The 25,262-nt window shown below is 42.3% G+C and overlaps 1 protein-coding gene across 4 annotated transcripts in view; it reads left to right on the top strand.

Moving 5' to 3' along the window:
* ZBTB40 (zinc finger and BTB domain containing 40) overlaps positions 1 to 25,262 on the top strand; it is a 77,639-nt gene that overhangs the window by 2,349 nt on the left and 50,028 nt on the right. Inside the window, exon 1 of one of the 4 annotated variants that reach the window (XM_029946684.1) lies at positions 16,628 to 16,654. The exons of 1 other annotated variant lie outside the window; for it this stretch is intronic. In XM_029946684.1, coding sequence (XP_029802544.1) covers positions 16,648 to 16,654 — 7 coding nt within the window. In that variant the 5' untranslated portion in view covers positions 16,628 to 16,647. Of the gene's footprint in view, positions 1 to 16,627; positions 16,655 to 17,032; positions 17,071 to 25,262 lie in introns of those variants that run through there. 2 more of the 4 variants (XM_029946682.1, XM_029946686.1) reach the window with 2 other exon arrangements.

Genomic DNA, 25,262 nt, shown 5'->3' with positions numbered 1-25,262 from the left:
GGGGTGTCGGAGGATTGAAAGAAGTGAGCAGTGGTGCCGTGGTTCAGTGCCGTGCTCGGAGACGCTGCCCCTCAAGCCAGCTTTACCTCTGGGAGAGCTGTGTGCTCTGGGCCAGCTCCAGTATGTGAAATGCGGATAGTGGTGCCTCCTCAGAAGGGTTGTTGTGCAGATTAAATAAGAAAAAGTGTAATAACAGGTTTGCTGTTTCCTTTTTGTTGTTGTTACACGTGTTATTGAAGTCCAATTAGAGAAAACCAAATTTGGCCCCAAATGGAAATTTATTTCAAGTGCTAAATAATAACAAAAATCCAGGATTATGTTACCAACAAAACTGAGGGTGCGTATGTATGTTTCTATCTTTGAGGGAGACAGGAACAGATCTTATTTTTTTCTCAATGTTCTTGTTGAGAGAGGAACTCTTCCAAATGCGTTTTACGTTTTTTTTTTTCCCAACCAAATTATACAACTATCTATTCAGAGTACTTTTCATCATTTTAGTGTGCTCCTTCATTGAAGGCGTGTGCTTTTTCTTAAGGCAGTGTAAGAAAATGACAGGTTTCTTCTAGTTGGTGGTCATTTCAAAGTTTGTTTGCAAATGATTTTGGGTTTCCTCTGAAAGTTTTCAAAATAACGTTACAGACTTTAAGCAGGGCATTGAATGCTTTAAAGCAAGTAGCAGACCTTTTTGAATTGGTAAAAATAGGAAGGTATTTGGGGTCATGAATGTGACAAATTGTAGAGGCAGTAGGAAGTCAAGCACGCTGTGTGAGAGGATCGGCAATGTCAAGTTTTGCTTTAAACTGCGTCTGGCAACCAGGTTGCACACGTCCTTAGAAGGTGGGACCAGCCCAGCAAGTGGAGCTAGGACCAGGACAGAGAGTGGCATGTTAATGCAATGTTGAACAATAAGCCCGGCATTAAATTGCTGTTTTAGGTTTGGGTGGGACCTTCACATTTAAAGTATTGCAGTTTTACTCTGTTATTTGGGTCTGCTGGGTTCCAGTAAAGAGAAGGTGGTAACACTAGTTTTGAAGGGTAATATAAAACTGCGGGAAGACTGAGGGCATACCAATTTGTTTTTCAATCTATTTCATTTGAGTTCAAAGCATTGTTGCAGACAGGCAGCGCAGGAAAACGAGCCACACTCTGGCAATACTCAGCTGCTTTCGGAGATTGAAGAAGACTGAGCATACCCAAAGTGTGGTTGTTTTTGTGGACTATCTGTCTGCCAAGAAGCTCTGAACTGAAATAAAATAGATTGAAAAACAAATTGGTATGCCCTGTTGCCTCATACTGAGTATTTACATTACCCTTCTGGAATACTGCCCGTAGCAGCACCCTGGAGGAAGGCAGTGACCCCTCAGCCGCTTTCAACTCTTCAAGGGAGCAAGCTCTTTGATTTTCACAAGGAAATTGAATTGGAATTTATGGTTTTCTGGATCTCCAATAGGCTGCCTCCTACAGCCATCATCCCGATGATGTGAAGAAAGCAAGCTGTAACCATGTAGAGGAAAGAATTAAATATTAAGGGCATTTAAATTCAGAGATGAGATTGTCACTTTCTTGAAGCCATGCAGAGGGTGCGGGCTGTCATTTGCAGAGACCATTGCGGTTTTGAGACTTCTGCAGGATAAGGAAAGAACACTAGCTTTCCTTATATTTCCCTAAGGCGGTTATTTAACTCCCAAATCCTCAAACTCATGACACCCAGGTTTTTCATTTCCTTAGATGAAGTAAATACATTATAGCTGATCCCAGATTGTTAAACTGGGGTAAATGGCTGAGCCTTGGTAGCCGTTGCCCCGCCAGTTTCTTCTGACCTGTGAAAGGAAGAGTGGTAGGAGCCTAATACTCTGGCTCTGGGTGGACTGGGTTCCTCAGGACCACAGGAAAGTGGGGTTAGGAGGGAGAGAGGAAGAGGAGAGGGAGGGATTCCAGGAGGCAGAGACAGAGGAACAAAGGAGAGACACTGCCGCCTACATTTGTCCTGACAGCCCTGCGTATCTATGAAGGGAAAGAGCCCTTTTTGAAACCAAACTTCTCTTGCTTATCTAATACTAAGACCTCTGAAAAAGTCAATACGTTGGTGTAATTTCTGGTTTTATTTATTAGTCCTCAAGTGGAAAGAAAAGGAAGGAACTATCTTTCAGTCTTTTTCTTAGGACACTTCATGAACCTGGGACCTCAGTAGAAAACTGCTGCGGGCCGTTCGTTTGGCTCACGTAGCGTTTAACAGTGAGCTGCTTACATTTAAAGAAAGAGTTTACGTCTGTCTGGTCCCTGGAAGTATTTGAATGAGTGACCTCTATTATCAGCCTGAGAGTCTGATTCTGGAACTCTTGATGTTTTACGAAGTAAATTGTTATGAAGGAAAGATTAGAAACAAAGGATGACTAGCTTTTAAGCCTCCAAATATTGGCTTTTAATACTATAAAAACAAAGTGAGGGGCACCTGGGTGGCTCAGTTGGTTAAGCGTCTGACTTTGGCTCAAGTCCTGGTCTCACAGCTCAGGAGTTCTAGCGCTGTGGGGGCTCCTTGCTGGCAGCTCAGGAGCCTGGAGCCTGCTTCCCATTCGGTGCCTCCCTCTCTCCCTGCCCCTCCCCCACATGTAGTCTGTCTGTCTGTCTCTCTTTCAAAAATAAACAGTAAAAGAAAACACCAGTGAACATTATGTGGCTCTATTTCTGTTTTGAGAGGTTATCTAACGTGCTCCTTTCATCTGTTTCTCAGCTTTCTAAGACTGCAGCCTATTGAATCTTCCTTCTTGACTCCTTTAGTTCCCTGTCCCCACCAGCTCTGATGGATGATGTCAGGGACTGTGGCAGCAGTGAACTTGCCAATTTTCTTCCATCTGGTACTGACCTTCCATTCCTAGTCTCCGTGGATGGCACCGCAAAGTTGCAGAAGGAGGAAACCTGGGAGTCCCCCCACATTCTTCCCCTTCCATCAACCTGCCCCTGATTCCTTCCACTCCCTACCTACGGTTAGCACCCATTTATTTAGGCTACAAGCCTATTGATGTCCCCATTCCCCTTTGGTTTAAAGCTACTCTAATCTCTTGTCCTGGATTACTACGCAGCCAGCCTCCTCCCTGGCCAGCTGGCTTCTTCCTTTGTTCCTCTCTAATCCATTCTGTGTACTGTGGCCAGTGATCTTTCTGCAGCTCAGATCCAGTGTTAGCTCTTATCCGCTTGCTTCAGACTCTCAGATGGCTTGCCTGCCCTCAGGATAAATGCAGTTCAAGGCTTGGCCTGTGCTGCCCTTAAACTCTGGGAGGGTCTGTCTCAAATCTCCTCTTGACTCTCTTCCCTTCCCTCTCACTCTTCTACTTGGGCGCTAGTCATACCGCTTAAGTGGGCCATAGAACTTCATTGTTCCCAGGACGTGTGGGTCACACTCGGGGGCTTTGAGGCTGCTGGATTTTCCTGACCATGTTCCTAACCAACCCGGTAGCAATGCCACTATCTGCACTGACCATTAGATCACTGGATGTTGTTTGATTTTCTATGTGGTTCCCTTGTCCTTAGACTATCTGCTACTTCAAACGTGTTGTCAAATACTGTGCTAAGGCCAGTCCATGTATTTATTTCTCTGTAAGCGTATGCTGCCAATTTGATAAGCTTTATCAGTAGGCTCATTTGGTTTAAACTTTAAGAATTGCTTTTAAAGGTCTAATTTTGTTTTTTAACTATGTAAACCATTTATGTGGTTCCAAAATCAAAACTACATAGCAAAGTTTATTCACAGAAGTTTTTATTTCATTCCTGATCCCTCTTCTCTGTTTCTCTTAAGTCTTGCTATTCAGGTTTTTGGGGTTTTGCCCATCTCTGTTAGGTAAGAAATAATATTTCAGTATAGTTTATATTTGTTTTCTCCTTTAGTGAGATACAGAGTATCTGCCCAGTGTCTGTGCTATAAGTTGCAAAAATAGTTTTTTTCAATTTGTCATATGCCTAACTTTGCATATTTTTTTTTTTTTGCTGCCCAAAAGTTTTACATCTTTCTATAGTACTATTTATGGGTCTCACAGTGTATTGCTTTAGATTTTGAGTCACAGTTAGGAAGATTGCCCTGCTCTTAATTTATGGGGAATTCATTAATGTTTTCTTCCAGTGTAGGTATGGTTTCACTTTTTTTTTTTTTTTTGAAACACATCTAAGACTCTTATCCATTTGGAATTTATCTTGACAGCCAGGTGTTCCATTGATTTGAGATGCTGCTTTTACTGGATGCTAAACTCTTGTACACATTTGGGTTTCTTACTGGATTTTCTGTTTTGTTCCATTGATTTGATTGTCAGCTCATGTGCCGTTACAAAACCATCTTAATTTTAGAGGCTTTGTAATATGTTTTAACATCTGGAAGGGCCAGTTTTTTCATATTGCTCTTTTTTAGTGTTTTCCTGGCTGCTTTTGCTTGTTTATTCTGCTGTATAAATTTTATAATCAGTTTGTCTAGTTTCAGGCAGTAACAACTGGATGGTATTTCTATTGAGATTATGTGAAATTTAGCCTAGAGAGAAATGACATCTTTATGATGTTGAGTCTTCTTATCCAAGATCGTGGCCTGTCTTTCCATTTGCTCCAGGTTACTTTCGTGATTTTTCACGAGTGTGTTGTTTTTCCCTATATAAATTTGTATGCTTTCTGTTAAGTTTATTAGATTTTCATTAGCTTTAAAACAGATAATTCCTTTTAAAATCCCTCCAGAACTTCTCAGAGAAGTGTACACACCCACATACTCGAAACATTTTGTGGATCGTTTCAGATGGTTCATAGGTGTCCCCGTCATCCCATCCTGTTACATTGTCCCCTCAAAACCGCTTCTCTTGTCTTTGTTCCTCCTGTTCCCGCACTGTACGCAGCTCTGTGTCCTACATACGGCAGATGCATAGTTGTTGAATGAATGAATAAAGCAGGAAGGAAAAGATGAAAGTGGATGACAGAGGGAGCCCGTAAGACCCATTTATGGAAAGATTGTCCTTGTACAGACATCCACACGTTCCTAGTCTCCCTCTGCAGCAGCTAATTCACTGGTTCATAGTGTTTGGTTCTTTATACACTCATTGCATGTATTTAAAAAACACCATGTTAATAATGATAGCTACCATCAAATACTACAAAGTGCCCAGCACTGGCTAGGTATTTTCTATAATGACTTCTTGTAATCCTTATAGCAACTAAGCAATAGGTATTAGTATCTCCATTAAAATACGGAAGTTTCAAACATACAAAAGTGTGAATAGCTCTGTGAGCTCCTGTATACATGTTACCTCCCGTTTACAGTTGAGGAAGCAGGTTTTGAAAGAAAGATTAAGTTAACTTGAGGTTATAAACTTTAAAATCAGGTTTAGAATCCAACTCCTTTTAGCTCCTTATTAAGCTTATTTTTTGAATTTTATTTTACTTAAAAAATTTTTTTATGTTTATTTATTGAGACAGAAACAGAGCAGGAGAGGGGGAGGGGCAGAGAGAGAGGGAGACACAGCATCCGAAGCAGGCTCCGCGCCATCAGTGCAGGGCATGATGCAGGGCTCAGCCTCATGGGCTGTGAGATCATGACCTGAGCCGAGATCAAGAGTTGGACGCTTAACCGACTATGCCACCCAGGCGCCCCCAGTATTACTTGATTTTTAAAAGCCTGCCAGTGTTTTGAGGCCCCAGCTCCCAGCATGATATTGGGAACATAGTAGGAACTTACGAATTTAAATCACTGTAAGACTTGCTGCTCTTCCTCATTTAGTGGGTTTGGTGTGGTGCTGTAACTCGTGAATGACGCTCTGAAGTGGGCTGTCATTAGCCTTGACCACCCTCCGTACAGGCGGCGTGCATCGCTGCCACTCTACTGTCAGCTGCCCTCAGTTCCAGTCAGGTTCAAACCAGAGGGAGACTTTCTAAGGTCAGAGTCTAAGACAGCAGAATAATTGGCCCCTAGGGTTCTGGATTTTTTTCTCAGGCAGCGAAGTGTTGAGGATAAAATTTTCCATGTCTTCCTTTGAACATTTTTGAGCAAATACTGTGGACTCCCATAGGCTCTTTCCCAAAGTTAGGGACAGTAGAGAAGTTACCCTCTTTTGCATTTTTGTTGTTGTTGTTAGCTCCTCAAGTTAACCCTTTTGTCATACTCCCCGGTGATAATAAATGAGAGAGCTAGAGGTGAAAATAATTCCTACTTCTTCAAAGACAAAAAACTCCCAGCATTAGGAGGAGAGGAGAGTGGGGTTCATCTGTCAAGTGTGCACAGAGGCATAGTGACAGCTGGGTGACGTGCGTCGTGTCCTAGGACAGTAATGTGAGAGGTGGGAGCTCCGTAGCCCTCACTGCTGCTGCTGCCCGACTGCTGAGGTATACGGACAGCAGGATTCCAAGCTGAAAGCCGCCTGTTCTCTTCCCTCTGCCCTGAGTTCTTTGAGAGCAGGATTTTGCTGCATTTCCTCTCTATCTAAGGACAAGCCTTAGTTAAGGGCATTTGGCGGAGCTCAGTAAAGAGCTGCTGGATGGACAAACACACACTGTCCACTGAATAGGCTGGGAAATGGGGCCTTGGAGCCCCGCTAGGGCCGCGTGGGCTCCACCTCCCCCAGCAGCATGATCACTAGCTTCGTGGGCTTGGACAGGTTGGGGCACTTGATCGTGTGTGTGGTGCCGTGTATAGCACAGAATGAGGAGGCTCTAAATTATCGTTATCTCCTCTCACTTTAAGAACCTCTTATTTATGTACACTCATCATGATGAGCACTGAGTAATATATAGAATTGTTAAATCTCTGTGTTGTCCGAATATTACACTATATACATTAACTATACTAGAATTAAACCAACAACAAGGAAAACCCCACTTAATTTACTGTGTGTCCCTGCACTGTCCCTGAACAGAGAAGTTACCAAAAGAGTAGGAGAAAGACTGAGGGGTCCAGAGTTTTGCAGCCTTTGCATTTCTCCCGCTTGGGCGATATCCCGGGTAAAGTTCTGGCTCTGGAGGCGGACAGCGTGGGTTCATGTATGGACTCTGGCACTCCCCAGCTTGTGATTTGGGGTAAGCCATTTACTTTCGATAGGCCTCTACTTTCTCAGTTGAAAGTGAAGTTAATAATAGTAACTGCCTCACAGGTTTTGCAAAAGTTACGTAAGGCTACCATGCCAAGTGCTTGGCACAGTCTCTGGGGTATAATAAACCTTCGCAAATGTTAGCAAATGTTAGCTCCTATTGTTAGGTCGCTAACTTAACCCTTCCAAACTGTGTCTTGTTCCCTTTCCAAAATGTTTTCCTCATCACTTTCCATTTAGAGTATGTACTTAAAACACAGGTAACAGGAAAACTCTCATTTCTGTCATCAGTGAACTGAAAGATCTGAAAACACTTGTCAGCGTCTCCATTTCCTCATCTACAAAATGTGGAGTTGGACCAGGTGATTTCAAAAATTCCTGTATCTCCTGCTAACTTTCAATGAGTTTAAGACTTTGAATTCTCTCAGATTATAGCCCAACACTCTTTGGTATGAGAGGCCTAACCCACCCCATTTTGTCTTGCTTTCCTGGCCACTTCCCATCCTGGATCAGCCGTTTGAAACTAGCAGCGTGGTTGTCTATAAAGTCTGTACTTAAAAAAAAATCATGCAGTAGTTGGCATCTAAAGGACACACTCATGACTTACATAAGGAATGAGGCAGAGTGATTTTGAAAAAGTACACATCTGTGGGGGCGCCGGGGGCTCCAGTCAGTTAAGTGCCCTACTTTGGCTCAGGTCTTGATCTCACAGTTCGTGAGCTCCAGCCCCACATCAGACTCTCTTCTGTCAGTGCGGACCCTGCTTGAGATCCTCTGCCTCCCGCCTCTCAAAAATAAATAAACTTTGGGGAAAAAAGTACATCTGTGAACTGATTATCCAGCCTAAGAACTAGAAAACGAAATGTCTTGGTAGGTGGATTTTTATGCTTCCTTTTGACATTTACTGAACGTTTTACCATGTTACAGGGAGTGTCCTGGATGCGTATTGACTCATATACATGCAGTGCTTACCAGTGCTTACAGCTACCCCACTGATAAGCACTAATATCCCCATTTTACCTGTGAGGAAACTGAGGCCCAGAGAGTTAAGCCACAGGCCTAGAGGCACGCAGCTGGTGAGAGTGGCAGCGCAGTGACTCGCCCCCTGGGTGGGCGGGCCGCCTCTAGAGCCTCTCACCCTGACTGGGGGGCACACAGCCTCTGGAGCCACAAGGCCTGGTTTGGTATCATGTCCTTGTCTCTTTAGTCTTGACATTTCAATGGATGCTTTGAATTTGAACTTTGGGACTGTGTTACTGTGTGTCCAGATTATTCCCTGCTGAAGAAAAGCATTCTCTTATAATCAAGTTGGTGAAAACTCAGAACTTATCCACAGGTCACTACAAGCTGCTGACAGTACCGGTGACAAAGCCAAGGGCTTTTTTTTTTTTTTTTTTTAATATCTGAGAGATTGGATAGAGAAGCATCGAGTGAGGATTGCTTGTTGAGACTCTCCTCTGCTGGCTGAGGAGCCGCGGGAGGGGGCGTGCAGTCACAGCCCCCAGCCCCTCTTTAGACCATCCTGCTGCTCCTGAGATTTTGCAGTTTGGCCTGTGAAGAGTCCTCCTGGGTGAAGTGCTGACGCAGAGCAGTGCGGCCGGAAATGCAGAGGAAAGACAGAAAAGTCTCTCACAGCCTCCTCCTGTTATAAGAGCCTCAAAAAAATCGCTTGTTTTTATGAGTTCCAAGAAACGGGGACACAAGCAGTTTGTCATGCTGGACATTTTGGTGTTGTGATGTTCTATCTCATTGTATTTTACGGAATGCCTCAAAAGAAGAGTTTCATTAGAAATTGAGGGAATGTGGAAAAAGAAATTAGTGTAATGTAATGGTTATTATAGGCTTATCAAGAATCAGATGACACCAGTTTTGAGATGTGGAAAACAAGCTTGTTGGTGGTGTTTACTCCATTTTGTTTCTACCCCCTCGAGCATCTGGTGGTGGGGTGGTGGCAGTGACGGTGATGATAGTGGCTAGCAGCTAATGAATTTGTTGAGCGCCTACTATGTCCTCCATGCATAACGCCAGTGCTTAGGTGTGCTAACTCATTTAATCGTTTTTTTTTTTTGAGAGGGAGAGAGAGAGTGTGTGTGAGCAGGGGAGGGTCAGAGAAAGAGGGAGACACAGAATCCAAAGACAGAACCCAGGCTCTGAACTAGCTGTCAGCAGAGAACTCGACGTGGGGCTCGGCCCCACAAACCGTGAGATCATGACCTGAGCTGAAGTCAGACGCTTAACCGATGGAGCCACCCACGCACCCCGTATCTTGTTTAATCTAACCATCTAACTTGTTTAATAGAGAACTACTATTAATGCCCATTTTTGTAGATGAAGGACCTGCGTCCCTGGCAGGTTAGGAATTTTCCCACGATCATGCACCTTGTTTTTCTGTTTTTAAAGTTTACTTATTTTGAGAAAGAGAGCGAGCGCATGCGCCCACAGCAGCGAAAGGACAGAGATGGGGAGAGAGAGAGAATCACAAGCAGGCTCCACATCATCAGCACACCGCCTGATGTGGGACTCAAACCTGTGAACCACGAAATTGTGGCCTGAGCCGAAACCCAGAGTCGGACTCTTAACCAACTGAAGCACCCAGGTGCTTCACACCCGGCTTCACACCAGGTAGTCTGGTTCCTGCTCTATCCTTTAACCACTAAGCTGTGCTGCTGCTCACAGCCGTGTGCCCCAGAGGGTGTGCAGGTGGACAGTGCATATAATTTAAAGAGGATATGGACTCCTCTTTCCCAGTTGTGGACTCAGGTTCACACACCACCCTGGACTTGTGTAAATGCCCTGCAGGCAGAGATTATATCTTAACTTTGCTTGGTACAGAGTGGGAACTAAATCCACGTTTAATGAATGAAGAGCATGTTGGAAATGACACTAGCTTTGAAACCAAGCTGACCTACCTGGGTTTCTATTTTAAAATTTCCTTCTTATAAAAATAGTACATGTTTACTGTAAAAAATTTTGACATGCATAAAGAAGAGGGGCATCTGGGTGGCTCAGTTGGTTAAGTGTTCACCTCTTGATTTCGGCTCCGGTCATGATCTCAGGTTCCTGGGATCAAGCCCTGCGTTGGGCTCTGGGCTGACAGGGTGAAGCCTGCATGGAATTCTCTGTCTCCCTTTCTCTGCCCCTCCTGCTTGTGCTCTAGCTCTCTCTCTCTCAAATAAACAAACATTAAAAACAAAGTATGAGGAAGAAAATGAGTACCCCATAGGTGGGGGGGTAAAAAGAAAAAAAAGAAAAGAAAAGAAGTACCCCATAAAGACACTACTACGAACCCACTGTTAGCATTTTGATTTATATTTTCTGTCTTTTTAAATGCAAATGTGTATATGCATGGACATATATTTTTAAACCAAAGTGGAATTATACATACAGTTGCATGCTGGGTTTTTTTCCTTTTAGTATATTGAAAGCATTTCCTCATGTTATTAAAAATCTTCAAGAGCCTAATTTAAAATATGTGTATAGATATAATTCACATACCACACAGTTTACTGTTTTAAAGTGTACAATTTAAAAGTCTGTGTAACCATCACTGCTTTCTAATTCTAGAACATTTCCATCACTCCAAAAAAAAAAAACAAACCCCAAAACTCCATAGCCATTGGCATTCACTCCCCAACTCCCCTCCCCCTAGCTGGCAAGCGCTAATCCACTGTCTGTCTCTGTGGATCTGTCTAACCTGCACAGTTCCTGTACATGGAATCCTACCGTGTGTGGCCTTTTGTGACTGGCTTCTTTCGCAGGACGTAGTGTTTTCAAGTTTCACCCCTCTTGTAGCACGTGGTCTGTATTCCATTCCTTTTTATGGCTGAATAATATTCCATCACATGGATAGACAGCATTTTGTTTGTTCATTTATCAGTCGGTGGATGTTTGGATTGTTTTCAGGTTTTGGCTGTTACGTGTGATGCGCCACTAAACATTGGTGTGCAAGTTTTTGTGTGGAGTATGTTTTCATTTTTCTCGGGTTAGGCCTAGGGTTGGAATTGCTGGGTCCTGCAGTATCTCTGTGTAACTTTCTGAGGACTTTGCACTGTTTTCCACAGTGGCTGCACCATCTTACATCCCCACTAGCAATGTGTGAGGATCCCCACTTCCCCACCCCCTCAGCAACACTTGTACTTCCTGTGTGTGTGCGTGTGCGTGTGTGCGTGTGCGTGTGCGTGTCCGTGTGTGTGTGCGCGCGGGCACATGCTTGTTTTATTACAGCATCGTAGTGGGAATGGAGTGGTATCTCGTGGTGGTTTTGATCTTCATTTCCCTAATGACAACTGATGCTGCGTATCTTTTCATGTGCTTATTGGCCATCTTGTGTACCTTCTTTCCAGAGGTGTTTATTCAAATCCTTCACCTGATTCTAATCGGTTTATTTGTCCTTTTATTGGTGAGTTGTAAGAGTTCTGGATACTGTATTCTGATATGCTGTATTTATATATTCTGGATTCTGGGCCCTTATCGGATAAATCATTTGGGAGTATTTGTTCTCATTCTGGGGTTGTCTTTTCATTTCCATAATAGTATCCTTTGATATACAAAAGTTTTAAATTTGATCAAGTCCTATTTATTTATTTATTTTTGGTTGCTTGTGCTATAGGTATTCTAATTTTTAACGGCTGTATAATATTTCATAATATGGCTGTTTACCCTATTTACTTAAAAACTTCATATTATAGGGGCACTGGGTGGCCTAGTTGATTGAGCATTCAACTTGTGATTTCGGTTCAGGTCGTGATCCCAGGGTTGTGGGATCCAGCCCTGTGTTGGGCTCTGTGCTGAATGTGGAGCCTGCTTGGGGTTCTCTCCCTCCCTTCCCCCTCCCCTCTCCCTGCTCTCTCTCAAAATAAACACACACACACACACACACACACACACACACACACACACACACACCTCATATTATACATCTCAATTTCCGGTTTTGTTTTTTTTTAACCAGGGATGCTATTGTTTTGAGTTCAGTGTTCATAAATATTTCATTATATCTCTAATTATTTGTGTATAGATAGATTCTATAAGTGGGTCTAAAGACATAAATATTAAAAAAATCTTTTTGTCTTCTATCATAGGTTCCCTATTCTCATTTATTTATCTATAATTATACGACTGCTCTGTAAACGTTCCAGTAAAACCATTCAGACAGGACACATAGAGTGTATCCTCCCGAGACCCCACAGATTCTCATGGCTCTCTCCAATGACACATTTTATGAAATTTTACATCCAGGTTAGTTAGCATATAGTGCAATAATGATTTCAGGAGTAGAATCCAGTGATTCATCCCCTACATAGAACACCCAGTGCTCATCCCAACAAGCGTCTTCCTTAATGCCCCTCACCCATTTAGCCCACCCCCCACCCTCAACCCCTCCAGCAACCCTCAGTTTGTGCTCTGTATTTAAGAGTCTCTTATGCTTTGTCCCCCTGCCTGTTTATATTATTTTTGCTTCCCTTCCCTTATGTTCATCTGTTTTGTATCTTAGAGTCCTCATATAAGTGAAGTCATACATTTGTCTTTTTCTGACTGACTAATTTTGCTTAGCATAATACCCTCTAGTTCCATCCATGTAGTTGCAGATGGCAAGATTTCATTCTTTTTTGATTGCCAAGTAATACTCCATTGTGCGCGTGTGTGTGTGTGTGTGTGTGTGTGTGTGTGTGTGTGTGTGTGTGTACCATGTCTTCTTTATCCATTCATCCATCGATGGACATTTATTTGGGCTCCTTCCACATTTCGGCTGTTGTCGGTAGCGCTGCTGTAAACATTGGGGTGCACGTGCCCCTTCCCATCAGCGCTCCTGTAGCCCTTGGATAGATACCTACTGGTGCAATTGCTGGTTTGTAGGGGAGTTCTGGTTTTAACTTTTTGAGGAATTTTCATACTGTTTTCCAGAGCAAAGACATTTTTTATAGCTCTAGATGAGCAGATTATTTGTCATATTAGTTCCCTGAAGGATTTTTACCGGTTTATTCTTTAATCAGCACAATGTGGGTACCTGTCTCAAGTGCTCCCTTCCTTGAGTTATTAATGCAAATAATATTTTTATAATAATAGCAGCTAACACTGAGCATTTATTGTTGATAAGAACTTTGCTAAAAACACTTCAGATGCATTATCTTATTTCATCTTCACAACAAAACTGTAAAGACATTCAGGCTCACAGTGATTAAAGTGACTTACCCAAAGTCATTGATTAGTGTTTAAGTTAAGCTTTGAGCCAGTCTGCCAAATCAAGAGTACATGGTCCAAAACTACTGCCTCTAAGGGCTCCCGGGTGGCTCAGTCAGTTATATGTCCAATTTCTGGTCAGGTCATGATCTCATGGTTCATGAGTTTGAGCCTCCCTTTGGGCTCCCTGCTGTCATCACAGGGCCTGCTAGGGATCTTCTGTCCACCTCCCTCCCCTCGCTTCTCCCCACACGTGTGTGCCTGCTGCTGCGCTCTCTCGCTCTCTCTCTCTCTCTCTCAAAAATAAACATTTAAAAGTAAATGAATAAAAATAAAACTGCTTTTCGATTAAATATTATCGTAAAACTTTTGTAATTTGATTGCCCCAAAATAGTATTGATGTTTTAATGTGCATTTCTTTAATTATTCAGAAGGATAAACTTCTAAAATCTGTTATTTACTCTTTATTTCTTTTGTAAATTGTTTTTCTTTGTCCATCTTTAAAATTTTAAATGTTCGTTTTCGTTATTGATTTGTGTGAACTTTCTATTCTAATATTGACTACTTATTTTTCACTTCATATAACATTTATCTTTTAGTTTTATTGATACTGTTTTTTGGAAGTTTATGCTTTTATGTAATCACATCTATTGATTATTTGTGAATTTCTTAGGTTTCCTCTATGCATAAAAAGGCTTCTCCATCATGATCTCAATTACGTATTCATTAAATGTTATCTTTTAAGTATCTTAAATAGTCATGTTAGAAATGTGTTTTTGTTTTTTGGGTTTTTTTTTGGTTTTTTTTTTGTCATTTTTAAGTCTCAAATCTACCTTACAGTCCTGCTGATGACAGTGGGTTGGGGAATTGCAACCATATATTCCCTGAGACATTGCGGCAGTTTTCTGGCTTGAGGGTAATTAGTTTCTCAACACTCTAGGAAAAAACAGCAAATGTGCTGTATAACATGCCTAGTGCTAGTGCCCGCCAGTCTGTGTGATACCTAGGAAGCCCTCCCCGACGAGCCCCTTACCTGTTGTGTATTTTAGGAGTTTGGCATTTTGGTTCAAGTATTGAACTGAAAGCCCAGGACTCAGGTCCTGGGTTTGGCCCTGTCATTGCCTGGGTACATGACTTGGCAGGCCACTTAAATTCTGTCAGTCTTTTCATCTATAGAATGAGAGACCTGAATTACATAGTCCCTAAGGATAGTTTTTTTTTTTTTTTTAATGTGAATTAGTTTATTTACTTTTGAGAGAAAGCACAAGCAGGAGAGAGGCAGAGAGAGAGACAGGGAGACACAGAATCTGAAGCAGGTTCTGTGCTGACAGCTCAGAGCCTGACATGGGACTCAAACCCATGAACTGTGAGATCATGACCTTTGAGCTTAACTTAGCCACCTAGGCGCCCCTCTAAATTGTCTAAGGGTAATTTTAGTTGCAAAGTTCTCTTGATTTTTATTATCCTTCTGATCAGGAGGCATTTCAGGTATATTTGGTATTGATAAATACTTTTTTTTTTAATAAAGGCTTAATTAGGGATGTGTGGCAGAATGGCAGAGGAAGGCAATGTGACTAGTGACGGAAGTCCATGGGAGCAGGGGATGGGTGAGGGGCAGAGGGCAAGGGGAGGAGTGAGGACGGAATCAGGTCTAGGCCATGTAAGGTGGGTGAGCCAGACGGAAGTTAGGGGTGGGCAAGTTTGAAGGGGATTGAGAGCTTCCTTGGGTGAAGCTTGTTGGCAGAACAGCTCTGATCTGACCGATGCTCAGAGCACGGAGTGAACACCCGTGGGCAGGAGTGACGGGAGGGCACTATTCGCATTCTGAGAGACTCAGAAATGAGCGCATTGTCAGTGCTATTAAATACCTGCTCAAGGGTACCTCAGAGACACAGCTGAGTCCAGCTGTATCAAAAGAGAAACTGGAGCCACAGAAGGATCCAGGAACTTGGTGACAGAAGGGACAAGACCATGTCAGTTGGCAGTGCCTGTGTAGTATACCTGGACTGTCAGACTACCTGCCCAGTCTGGGGCCAGGCGTTTACTGGTGTGGTGAAGACAGATGAACCCTGTTTCCACTGCAGGTTGTTAGCATACAATCTCTTCTGATGATACTTGACCTTGCTGCTTGAATATTTTTCACAGATCACTGTAAAGAGTAGGCCTATTTCACTAACAAATGAACTAATAGATTTACTTTCTGATTTATATTTCTTATATGAGTTTGGACTGTGTTATCCAACCTTCTGACATCCAATGAACTATGAGACTTTTATAGGATAGCTTGTTTGTATCTGCAGTGTTGACAGCCAAACTCGGACCTTTTGGTAAATTAAGTTCAAGCCATCAAGGGAAGTTTCTTGGCAGCCAGCCAGCCAGCCTGTTACCATAGCACTCTTTCCAGATGCACATCTCCATCCATCTTTCAGTAGAGACCAGCAAAAGGAACAAGGCACCTCAAATGCAGGTGCTACTGTCAGGTCAACTAGCAGCACATCTCTGTCTGTGAGAGGCCTTGAGGAATGCTAAGACTGAGCCCGGAAGTTCTGTCCAGACTAAGGTAGTAATGAAGGACAGGGAGTCAACAGATTGCATTTGAACTGTGCCAAGACTTACCAGCTGTATGGTCTTGGGCATAACCTGTTAGATGTTAGTCTCCTTGGTTGTACATTAGGGACAATAATGTATCTATCTCATAGGATGTTAGGGGAATTGAGTGGAAAGTGTATGGACAGTGCTTAGCACAATGGTGGACATTACTACCATCAGGCAGCAGTTGATGAACTTGCCAAAGGCATTCAAGAGATTCAAGCATATGAAAAGAGCAGAGACCAGTGGGTTGGGCAAAACAGATGTTTTAATCACCTCTCATTCATCCTGTTGACAGGGAAGGATCCCTACCCTAGGGCTATGGGGGAGTCCACAACACTGGACTCTGGCAGATGAGACTCACAGAATTTTATTCACATCTGTTCACAGCCCCAGAGAAAGACCGACATAGTCTGCTACTCAGGACCACGTGGGGTTGCCCTGAGGAGCAGAGTAAACACCAGGGGCTGTGGGAGGTGGCTTTGTAGTAGCAGGAGGGTCGGGTGCCCCCTGGTTTCTGCTAGAGGGTGTAATTGGCTTGCTGGAATAATTTGGGGGGCTGACAAGGAACTGAAACCCACTACTCATGGGTAAACAGGAACTGAACCTTAGTCTCTTTGACAAGGAGGATTGTTTGGCTCAGGGACCCTGTGTACCAGAGCAGAATGGGTGGCAGAATCTGTGGTTGGGTCATTTGAGGCCCTCCTGATTTTACCAGATGTCAAGACAGCACATAATACTGAGTGTTGATTTTAGACTTTGTGCCACAAAAGAGAGCACGGGCCTTGAAGTGCTGTTTAATCCAGTTTGCAGGGCATCTGGGTAGAAGGCTATGGAAGGTAAGTGGAGTTGTCTGATTCTGTGGGGGAAGACAAATGGCGTAGTGGCTAGAAAGGAGATATCACATGGCCTGTATAGAGTGTCCTACGTAGAGATTTCTTCATTGTATTCAGTTCAGCATTCATTCATTGATTGGCTGTACTGTGCTAGGCCTTTCCAAGGCTTAACCAGGTTCAGTGGACCACCCTAGATCAGGGACAGTTTGACCTCTAGTTACTTTGGCAGCAGCCAGGAAAGCTGCACTTGCTCTCTGGACCAGATCACTGACAGTGCTTTTTTCCTCAGAGAGGGTTCCTAAACCAACAGTATTCATATCACCTTATTAGAGATGCTTATTAGAGCTTATTAGAAATGCAGAATTCAGGCCTCACCCCAAAGCTTCAGGATCGGAATCTTCTCTTTGACAGGATCCCAGGTAAGAAATCTTTCTGTAGATAGAAGGGCAAGAACATTAGGTCAGGCAGACTGGATTAAAATTTCATTTCTTCTACTGATTTGCTATGTGATCTTGGACCTGTTCCTTAACCTTTCTACTATCAGGACTTACTGTAAATTGGGTTTAATTATCTTGCTGGATTGTTAGTATTATAAGAGGAAACATAAAAAGTGCTCAGAAACATAATAAGGTACTTAATTATTAGTAGCAGCTCTTATTAGGGGTTATTTGATAAATAATACTCTTATGTAATTTGACAGAATATGAAAAGAAAGAGCAGGTTATCATTAGGGCTAACTCTGTCATGAGACACGAGTTGATATTTGAAAAACACATGGTCTCCTGAGCTGATGGGGCAGTGGCTGTGGTTCCTCACCAGCCAGTTCCCTCAGGGTGAGGCTGTGAGCATACTTGTTAAGTAACCGGGAGCTGACAGCTATACTTCTTAATGGCTGCTGAGCTCTTGGAAGGGAGAATTATCTGCAGGCGGAACAGCTAGGTCTTGGCATCCAGCACGGCCTTCACGTTTTAGAGGACAGGAGCATGGTTGGAGAATTGAGACCTGCACTCACTTCTGCGCCTTGTTAACTCATGACCCTTAACAAGGCATTTAACATCTCTGAGCTGTAGTCTCCACCTGTAAAACAAGATTAAGTGGAGTTAGGTATAAAATCCCAGTACACAAGCGAGATACCATCTCTGTATCATTCTCACTTTGTGTCTACCATGTCGCTCGCTGGACAGCATTCAAATCCTCTCCAGTGAGTTTTAGGCCTGATGCAGCCACTTTAGAATCTTTACGCCTGGCGTTCTTCGGAGCTGTTCCAGTTCTTTGGAGCTGTTCCAGTTACTTGGATTTCCCAGTGACCAAGATGTATCTTAGGAAAAGCATGCAGGCCATTCATGTGTTGCTTTAAGTCTCAAGGATGGGAGTAGTAGTAGACTAGCATTTGGATGGAATGATGATGATAGTGATGCTGTTGGAAACAGCAATGACAATACACATGACAAGATTCTACCATGAATCTAGGAGCGCCAAGTACAGAAACCCCCTTACACTGCACATTACTGCCTTTCAGGCCTTCTGTGTAAGAGATGAGACCAAGTGACAGCTGCTTTTGAACTTGAGAAATCTGGGCCCGCTAAAAGCTGCAGTCACCCTTCTTTGACCTCACCCATCCACCTTGTATTCTCAGAAATAATTGCTAGTGGTTTTCTTTTAACTTAGCTGATTCCTTAGATACCTTACATTTTTAAATCATCTTTTTGTGTGAAGCAAATGCCCCATTTCTTGTCTCTAAATGTGTGATCTTTGCTCTAATTATGTTGAGAATGCCTCTTATTTCACCTGACTCTGGTTGTTGTGAGATACTAAATAGCCATGGGGTTAAAGCCGACTTGGATCAAAGAGCAGCTCAGCCTCTCAGGACCTCAGTTTCCTCCCTTAAAAAGGGAAGAGATTGGACTAAGGTCATTTGGTCATGCGACAAGAGTACGTGATAGATAAAGTAATGAACTTCTGTTTGCTGAAAGCGAGGGATAGGGCTCTCCAAGGTGTCTTCCAGCTCTCTGGTTCCAGCAGAGCCCAGGCATCAAGGCAGAGGTAAAGATTTTATTCAGGAGAAAGGGGTTGTCAACAGTGACAGAAAAAAAATACTTTAAGCAGATAAGGTTGCGTTGAGCCAGACCATAAGAGAGCTATCTCAGACCACGAGAGAGATATGCCAGAGGAGAGTGCAGAAGTGTTAGGGGAACCAGAATAGAGGGCCCTTCATTAAATCATAGGGTGGCTTTTCTCTCTTGGTATTGGAACACAGAAATCTAGGCAGAGGTAGGTCCAACTTCTGCTCCAGGGGATTTTATGATATACGATGTCTAAGGCAACAACCCATATAGACAGCCAGTATAGACAATATGGGAGACCTATTCTTCCTCTCCGTTGCTAAACATTTCCCTTATTAGTCCATCCCTCCTGTCATTGGTAAAGCTCTGCTTTAATTATGTTATTCCTATTTCAGAAGCTTCTTCCTCAAAGTATGAATAAGTTCCTCTGCTCATCTTCTGGGCTCCCTAACCTGGATACCCTTGTGCTCCTTACTTCGTCTTCTGCAAATGTTTTTGGAGACCCACCCTAGGCCGCCCACTATCTGTAGTAATGGTGGCAACTGGTTACTAGATGTCTTTCCAAAGCCAAGTGCAGTGCCAGTTGCCTGAACACATACATTTTTTCTAGCATACATGTGAGGCGTACCTCTTCTGGAACCAAGTTCATGGTTATTCCTCGGTCTGGAGTTCTCTACCTTTCACCCTGGCCTGTTGAAATTGTACCTAATTTGCCTTTACCAGCTCTAGCTCTTTTTTTTTCCTTCCCACTCATTGGGATCAATCGGTTTTGTTTTGTTTCCTCTTCTTCTTTCCTTCTTGTCTCTCATGGATTGAGTCCTTTTAAGAGTTCTTGTTTTTAATCATTCCAGCAAGGGGTCAGCTTTATTACCAACTCCCTATGGACACAGATCTTGTTTTATATTTCATTTGGTTCCCACACAGCACCTAACAGTGTGCTGAGTAAATAAAAGGCAAATGGCCCATAATTAGTAACTGGATGACGTGTGTATGGCTGGTTGAAGACGTATGGGAAAGTAAGTGTAGTAAATTGGGGGATGGGAGGTCCAGTTCCTGATGCACAGAAAGGAGCCCCCTACTGCTCCCCAGTAGTGGCAGCAAAGAAAGGCCTTTGAGTGCTTTTTTGCTAAGGACATTGCCAGCAGTTGTGGATTGCAGAACATCTATGTTATTTACAGTAAGCAGTGCATTAGTGTTGTGTTCTTTCTTGCTCATTAAAGGGATTCCATGTTTCCTATGAACTAAGACTTAGTTCTCAGTTTTGCTTTTTTTTGTTATTTCCTTTTAAATGAAAGAATCCCTTTATTTTTTTAAATTGTTTTAATGTTTACTTATTTTGAGAGAGGGAAAGAGAGCATGAGGGGCAGAGGGCAGAGAAAGAGAGGGAGACACAGAATCCAAAGCAGGCTCCAGGGTCCGAGCTGTCAGCACAGAGCCCGATACGGGGCTTGAACTCATGAAGGGTAAAATCATGACCTGAGCCCAGGTTGGATGCTCAACCAACTAAGCCACCCCAGGTGCCCCAAGAATCCCTTTATTTTTAATGTGTATTTATTTTTGAGACAGAGAGAGCATGTGTGCAAGTGGGGGAGCGGCAGAGAGGGGGACAGAGGATCTGAAGTAGGCTTTTCACTGATAGCGGCAACCCCGATGTGGGGCTTTGAAGTCATGAACCATGAGATCATGACCTGAGCTGAAATCAGACGCTCACCAGCTGAGCCACTCAGGTGCCCCTAAATTCTTTTTGGAAGTAGACAGAATAAAAATATAAATAAATAAGTGAATGAATGAATGAATGAATGAATAAGTAAATAAATATTCTTCGTGCTCCTTTTAGAAAGCTGGCCTAGTTTCCACTTGGTGTTGAATTCCCCTTTGTGTTTTGGGTCATTATGCAGCACTTGGTTCAGCCAATTAAGTTTTTTCTTTCTAAGTATCTTTATTCTATATCACTATAGTCTTTTCTTGAGGCTTTAATATTGTTCCTTTGAGGAACATCCATCTTTCTGGTGCTCTTTTGTTGCTTAAATGTTCTTCCCTTGGGACCTTTGACAATTTTCCCAAGCCTAGCAATTTCAGTTAGTGCTTAATATAATTTAGGTTGCCTCTATTAAAAATCTGTAGGACTTCACTTAAGAGTCCAACTCGCCGTGTTCTAACTCTGAAAGGTACACTTTCACAACATTATATTTAGTGCCGTATTCTCTCTTCAGTTTAACATCTTTACAAAGGGAATTAGGGGAAAGAGTAAAACATATATATGTTAGAGGCTCTTATGTTTTAGCTGTGAGATCAGCAAAGTATAGTTTAGCCTCTATAGTACATTTCAGTGGTCCCCAAATCACCAGTGTATCCCTCATGATTATATATCAGATTTATTTACTAACAGTATTCTGTACCTGAAAATGGTCTACAGAGATGATGTCGTTTCACACTTGATCTTAGCCAAAAGGCCGAGAAGCGATGAGATGATGTAGTTTAATTGTTTATTTGTAGATAGATATTTTGGCTGTCCTGTCTGATGGCTACTTGCAAAGTAATAGTAATAACCACTAACACATGTAGTAGTTTCTATGTGCTAGGCACCATTTCAAGTGTAAACACGCCCACACATTAATTCTCCTGTAAGTAACACATAGCTGATTTTTTAAAAACCCAATCAGAAATTCTCTCTGCCTTTTAAAGTTCAGTCCGTTTCTCTGTTGTGATTACTAATACAACTTGGACTTCTATCTGCCATCCTCAGTTGTTATCTATTTAACATGGTTTACTTTTGCCTTTTTTTTTTTCCTTTTCTCACTTGCTGGTAGATTAATCACATTTTCTCGATTCTCTTTTATATCTGTTGTTTGCAAATATTAATCTTTTCCCGTACATCCTTACTTGTTAACGTAACACACTTCTCTTAGGCCAAAGGCTAAAGTTAATCAGTCACCCTCTTGACTCCTGGAACACCCTGACTCTGTTCTCTTTCTCTGGTCTTTCATGTTGTTGACTGTTAATTTCAGAGAGGCAGTGGGTTTCTAAGAATACAGACCTTACGGCCAGGCTACCTGAGTTTGGACCCTAGCTCTGCCACACATGAGTGCAAGCCCTGTTAAGTAATGTAACTACTTTGTGCCAGTTATTGTTGTTTTTTTTTAACCTGTAAAGTGTGGCTAAGAGTACCTGCTTCATAAATTATTGAAAGGATTAAATGAGTTAATTTATGCAAAGTATTTCGAACAATGCCTGGCACATAGTAAGCATCCAGTAAATGCTAGCTACTTTGGTTGTCATTATTCTACCTTGTTTTTAACCTCTCCTTCCAGCACCTGTTTTTATTTATTTATTTTTCTTTTATCATTTATTGCCAAGTTGGTTTCCATGTAACACCCAGTGCTCTTCCCCACAAGTGCCCTCCTCCATGCCCATCACCCCCCTTCCTCTCTCCCTCTCCCCCATCAGCTCTTAGTTTGTGCTCTGTATTCAAGAGTCTCTCATGGTTTGCCTCCCTCCCTCTCCCCAACTATTTTCTCCCCTCCCCTCCTCCTTGGTCCTCTGCTAAGTTTCTCCTGTTACATTTATGGTATCTGTCCTTCTCTGCCTGACTTATTTCACTTTGCATGACACGCTTGAGTTCCATCCACGTTGCTACGAATGGCCAGATGTCATTCTTTCTCTTTGCCATGTAGTACTCCATTGTGTATATAAAGCACATCTTCTTGACCCACTCATTAGTTGATGGACATTTAGACTCTTTCCATAATTTGGCTATTGTTCGAAGTGCTGCTATGAACATTGGGGTACATGTGCCCCTATGTGTCAGCACTCCTGCATCCCTTGGGTAAATCCCTAGCAGTTCTATTGCTGGGTTATAGGGGAGTTCTACTGTTAATTTTTTGAGGAAACTCCATACTGTTTTCCAGAGCAGCTGCACCAGTTTACAGTGCAGTGTAGGAGGGTGCCCGTCTCTCCACATCCTCACCAGCATCTATAGTCTCCTGATTTGTTCATTTTAGCCACTCTGACCAATGTGAGGTGGTGTCTCAGTGTGGTTTTGATTTGTATTTCCCTGGTGATGAGTGACGCTGAGCATCATTTCATGTGTCTGTTGGCCATCTGGATGTCCTCTTTGGAGAAGTGTCTATTCATATCTTCTGCCTGTTTCTTCACTGGATTATTTGTTTTTCGGGTGTAGCATTTGGTGAGTTCCTTATAGATTTTGGATACTAGCCCTTTATCTGATATGTCATTTGCTACTATCTTTTCCCATTTCCTCGGTTGCCTATGAGTTTTATTGATTGTTTACTTTTCAGTGCAGAAGCTTTGTATCTTGATGAGGTCCCAATAGTTCATTTTTGCTCTTGATTCTCTTCCCTTTGGGGATGTGTCGAGTAGGAAATTGCTGCAGTTGAGGTCAGGGAGGTTGTTTCCTGCTTTCTCCTTTAGGGTTTTGATGGTTTCCTGTCTCACATTCAGGTCCTTCATCCATTTTGAGTTTATTTTTGTGTATGGTGTAAGAAAATGGTCTAGTTTCATTCTTTTGCATGTTGCTGTCCAGTTCTCCCAGCACCACCTGCTAAAGAGGCAGTCTTTTTTCCATTGGATACTCTTTTCTGCTTTGTCAAAGATTAATTGGCCATACATTTGTGGGTCCAGTTCTGGGTTCTCTATTCTATTCCATTGGTCTATGCCAGCACCCGTTTTTAAACAGTGTGTTTTAGGTATCCTAACACATTTCTTAATTTCTTTTTTATTGAAATATTTATTGATATTAACAACTGAGCTTATATATTAAATTTGAAGGGTTTTGACAAATAGGTACTCATTAAACACCACCCAAGATACGATGTAGAACATTTCCATTCCCCAGAAAGTTCTTTTGTGTCTCTTTCCCTTCCCTTCCCTTCCCTTCCCTTCCCCATACCATCCCCACAGCCTCCATTCTACTATCTGATTTTTGTCACTGTAAATTAGTTTTACAGTTTCCTGTAAGTTGAGTCATATATATATACTCTTTTGCACCTGACTTCTTTCACTTAACCTAATAGTTTGTTTTGTTTTGTTTTAAATGTTATTTTGAGAGAAAGAGTGCACACACGTGGGGGAAGGGGGCAGAAAGAGAATCTTAAGCAGGCTCCATGCTCAGCGTGGAGCCCGACACAGGGCTCAGTCCCACGACCCTGAGATCATGACCTGAGCTGAAATCAAGAGGCGGATGCTTAGCCAACAGAGCCTCCCAGGTGCCCCTTGACGTAATAGTTTTGAGGTCTATCCACGTTGTTGCATTTATTAGTAGTTTATTCTTTATCATAAGAAACCTCCGCACATTTCCCCCAGGTAGTTGTACTATTTTATACTCTTACCAACAATGTATGAGAGTCTGGTCACTCTGCATCCCCACAGACATTGGTGTTATCAGCCTTCCTGATTTTAACTTTTCCAGTTTATTTGTTTAGCCCTTCTCTGCTTGCCACTTGGTATTTTTCTTTCTATTTTACCCTTACACCCCTTTTTTGGTTCAGTTTCCTTCTTAAAGTAATTCCTCCAGTGACAGTCTATGTCTGTTTGTTTGGAGATAATTTTATGGTGACCTGGATATTGAAACTTGATTCAAAAACTGTTACTGCATTTTCCTCTGGTATCTAATGTTATTAAATGGAAAGTCTATATCCATCTAGTTGTCAGTCTTTTCTAAGTAGTGTCTTTTCTCTCTCTCTCTCTCTCTCTCTCTCTCTCTCTCTTTTTTTTTTACAACTTCTTTTTCTCACTGTTTTAGCATTTTTGCAGTTTTCAATCTGAAGACTCGTGTTCATCTTTAATTCTAGAAATTTCTCTGAAATTATATCTTCAGATTGCTTCTCCTGCACGTTCTCCATTGTTTCCATCTGGAACACTTATATATATTTAAGATTTATTTTTGAGAGAGAGAGCACAAGCTCTGGGAAGGAGCAGAGAAAGAGGGGATGGAAGATGTGAAGCAGGCTCCATGGTGACAGCAGCAACCCCATTGTGGGGCTCAAACTCAGGAACTGTGAGATCATGACCTGAGCTGGTCAGAGGCTCAGCGGACCAAGTCACCCAGGCGCCCCCATCTGGAACATCTATTAGATGCATGTGCTGCCTTCTCAAGTCTTCTGTGTCCGTTAGCTTCCCTTCCATGTTTCTGTTTTTCTAAACTCTGCCGTCTTCTGAGTAATTTTCTCAGACTTCTTAATTATTAATTTTCTCTTTAGCTGTGTCTAGTCCACTTTATTAATGGATGAATGCAGTGACTTCATTTTTTATTCCTATAAGTTTTTTTGGTTCTTTTTCACATCTGGTTATCTTTTTTCCATATTATCTTGTTGTTTGATTCTGATTTCCCTTCATTTTGCCTGCTTATTAGAATGAAACACAATTTATAGCATTTTTCATAGTATTCTATTATTCTTATGGTTTTCAGTTATTGGGGCTGCTATTTGTGCTGATTACTGCATTTAATGTCTTTCCTTCTGATGATTGATCTCATGTGACTTTTTAGTTTTACTTTTTGCCTTTGGGGGATGGTATAAGGAGCGTCCTCA

The sequence above is a fragment of the Suricata suricatta genome, chromosome 8 (genome assembly GCF_006229205.1).
Source record: "Suricata suricatta isolate VVHF042 chromosome 8, meerkat_22Aug2017_6uvM2_HiC, whole genome shotgun sequence".
Taxonomy (NCBI): Eukaryota; Metazoa; Chordata; class Mammalia; order Carnivora; family Herpestidae; genus Suricata; species Suricata suricatta.
This window is presented reverse-complemented; position numbering and strand designations above follow the sequence as displayed.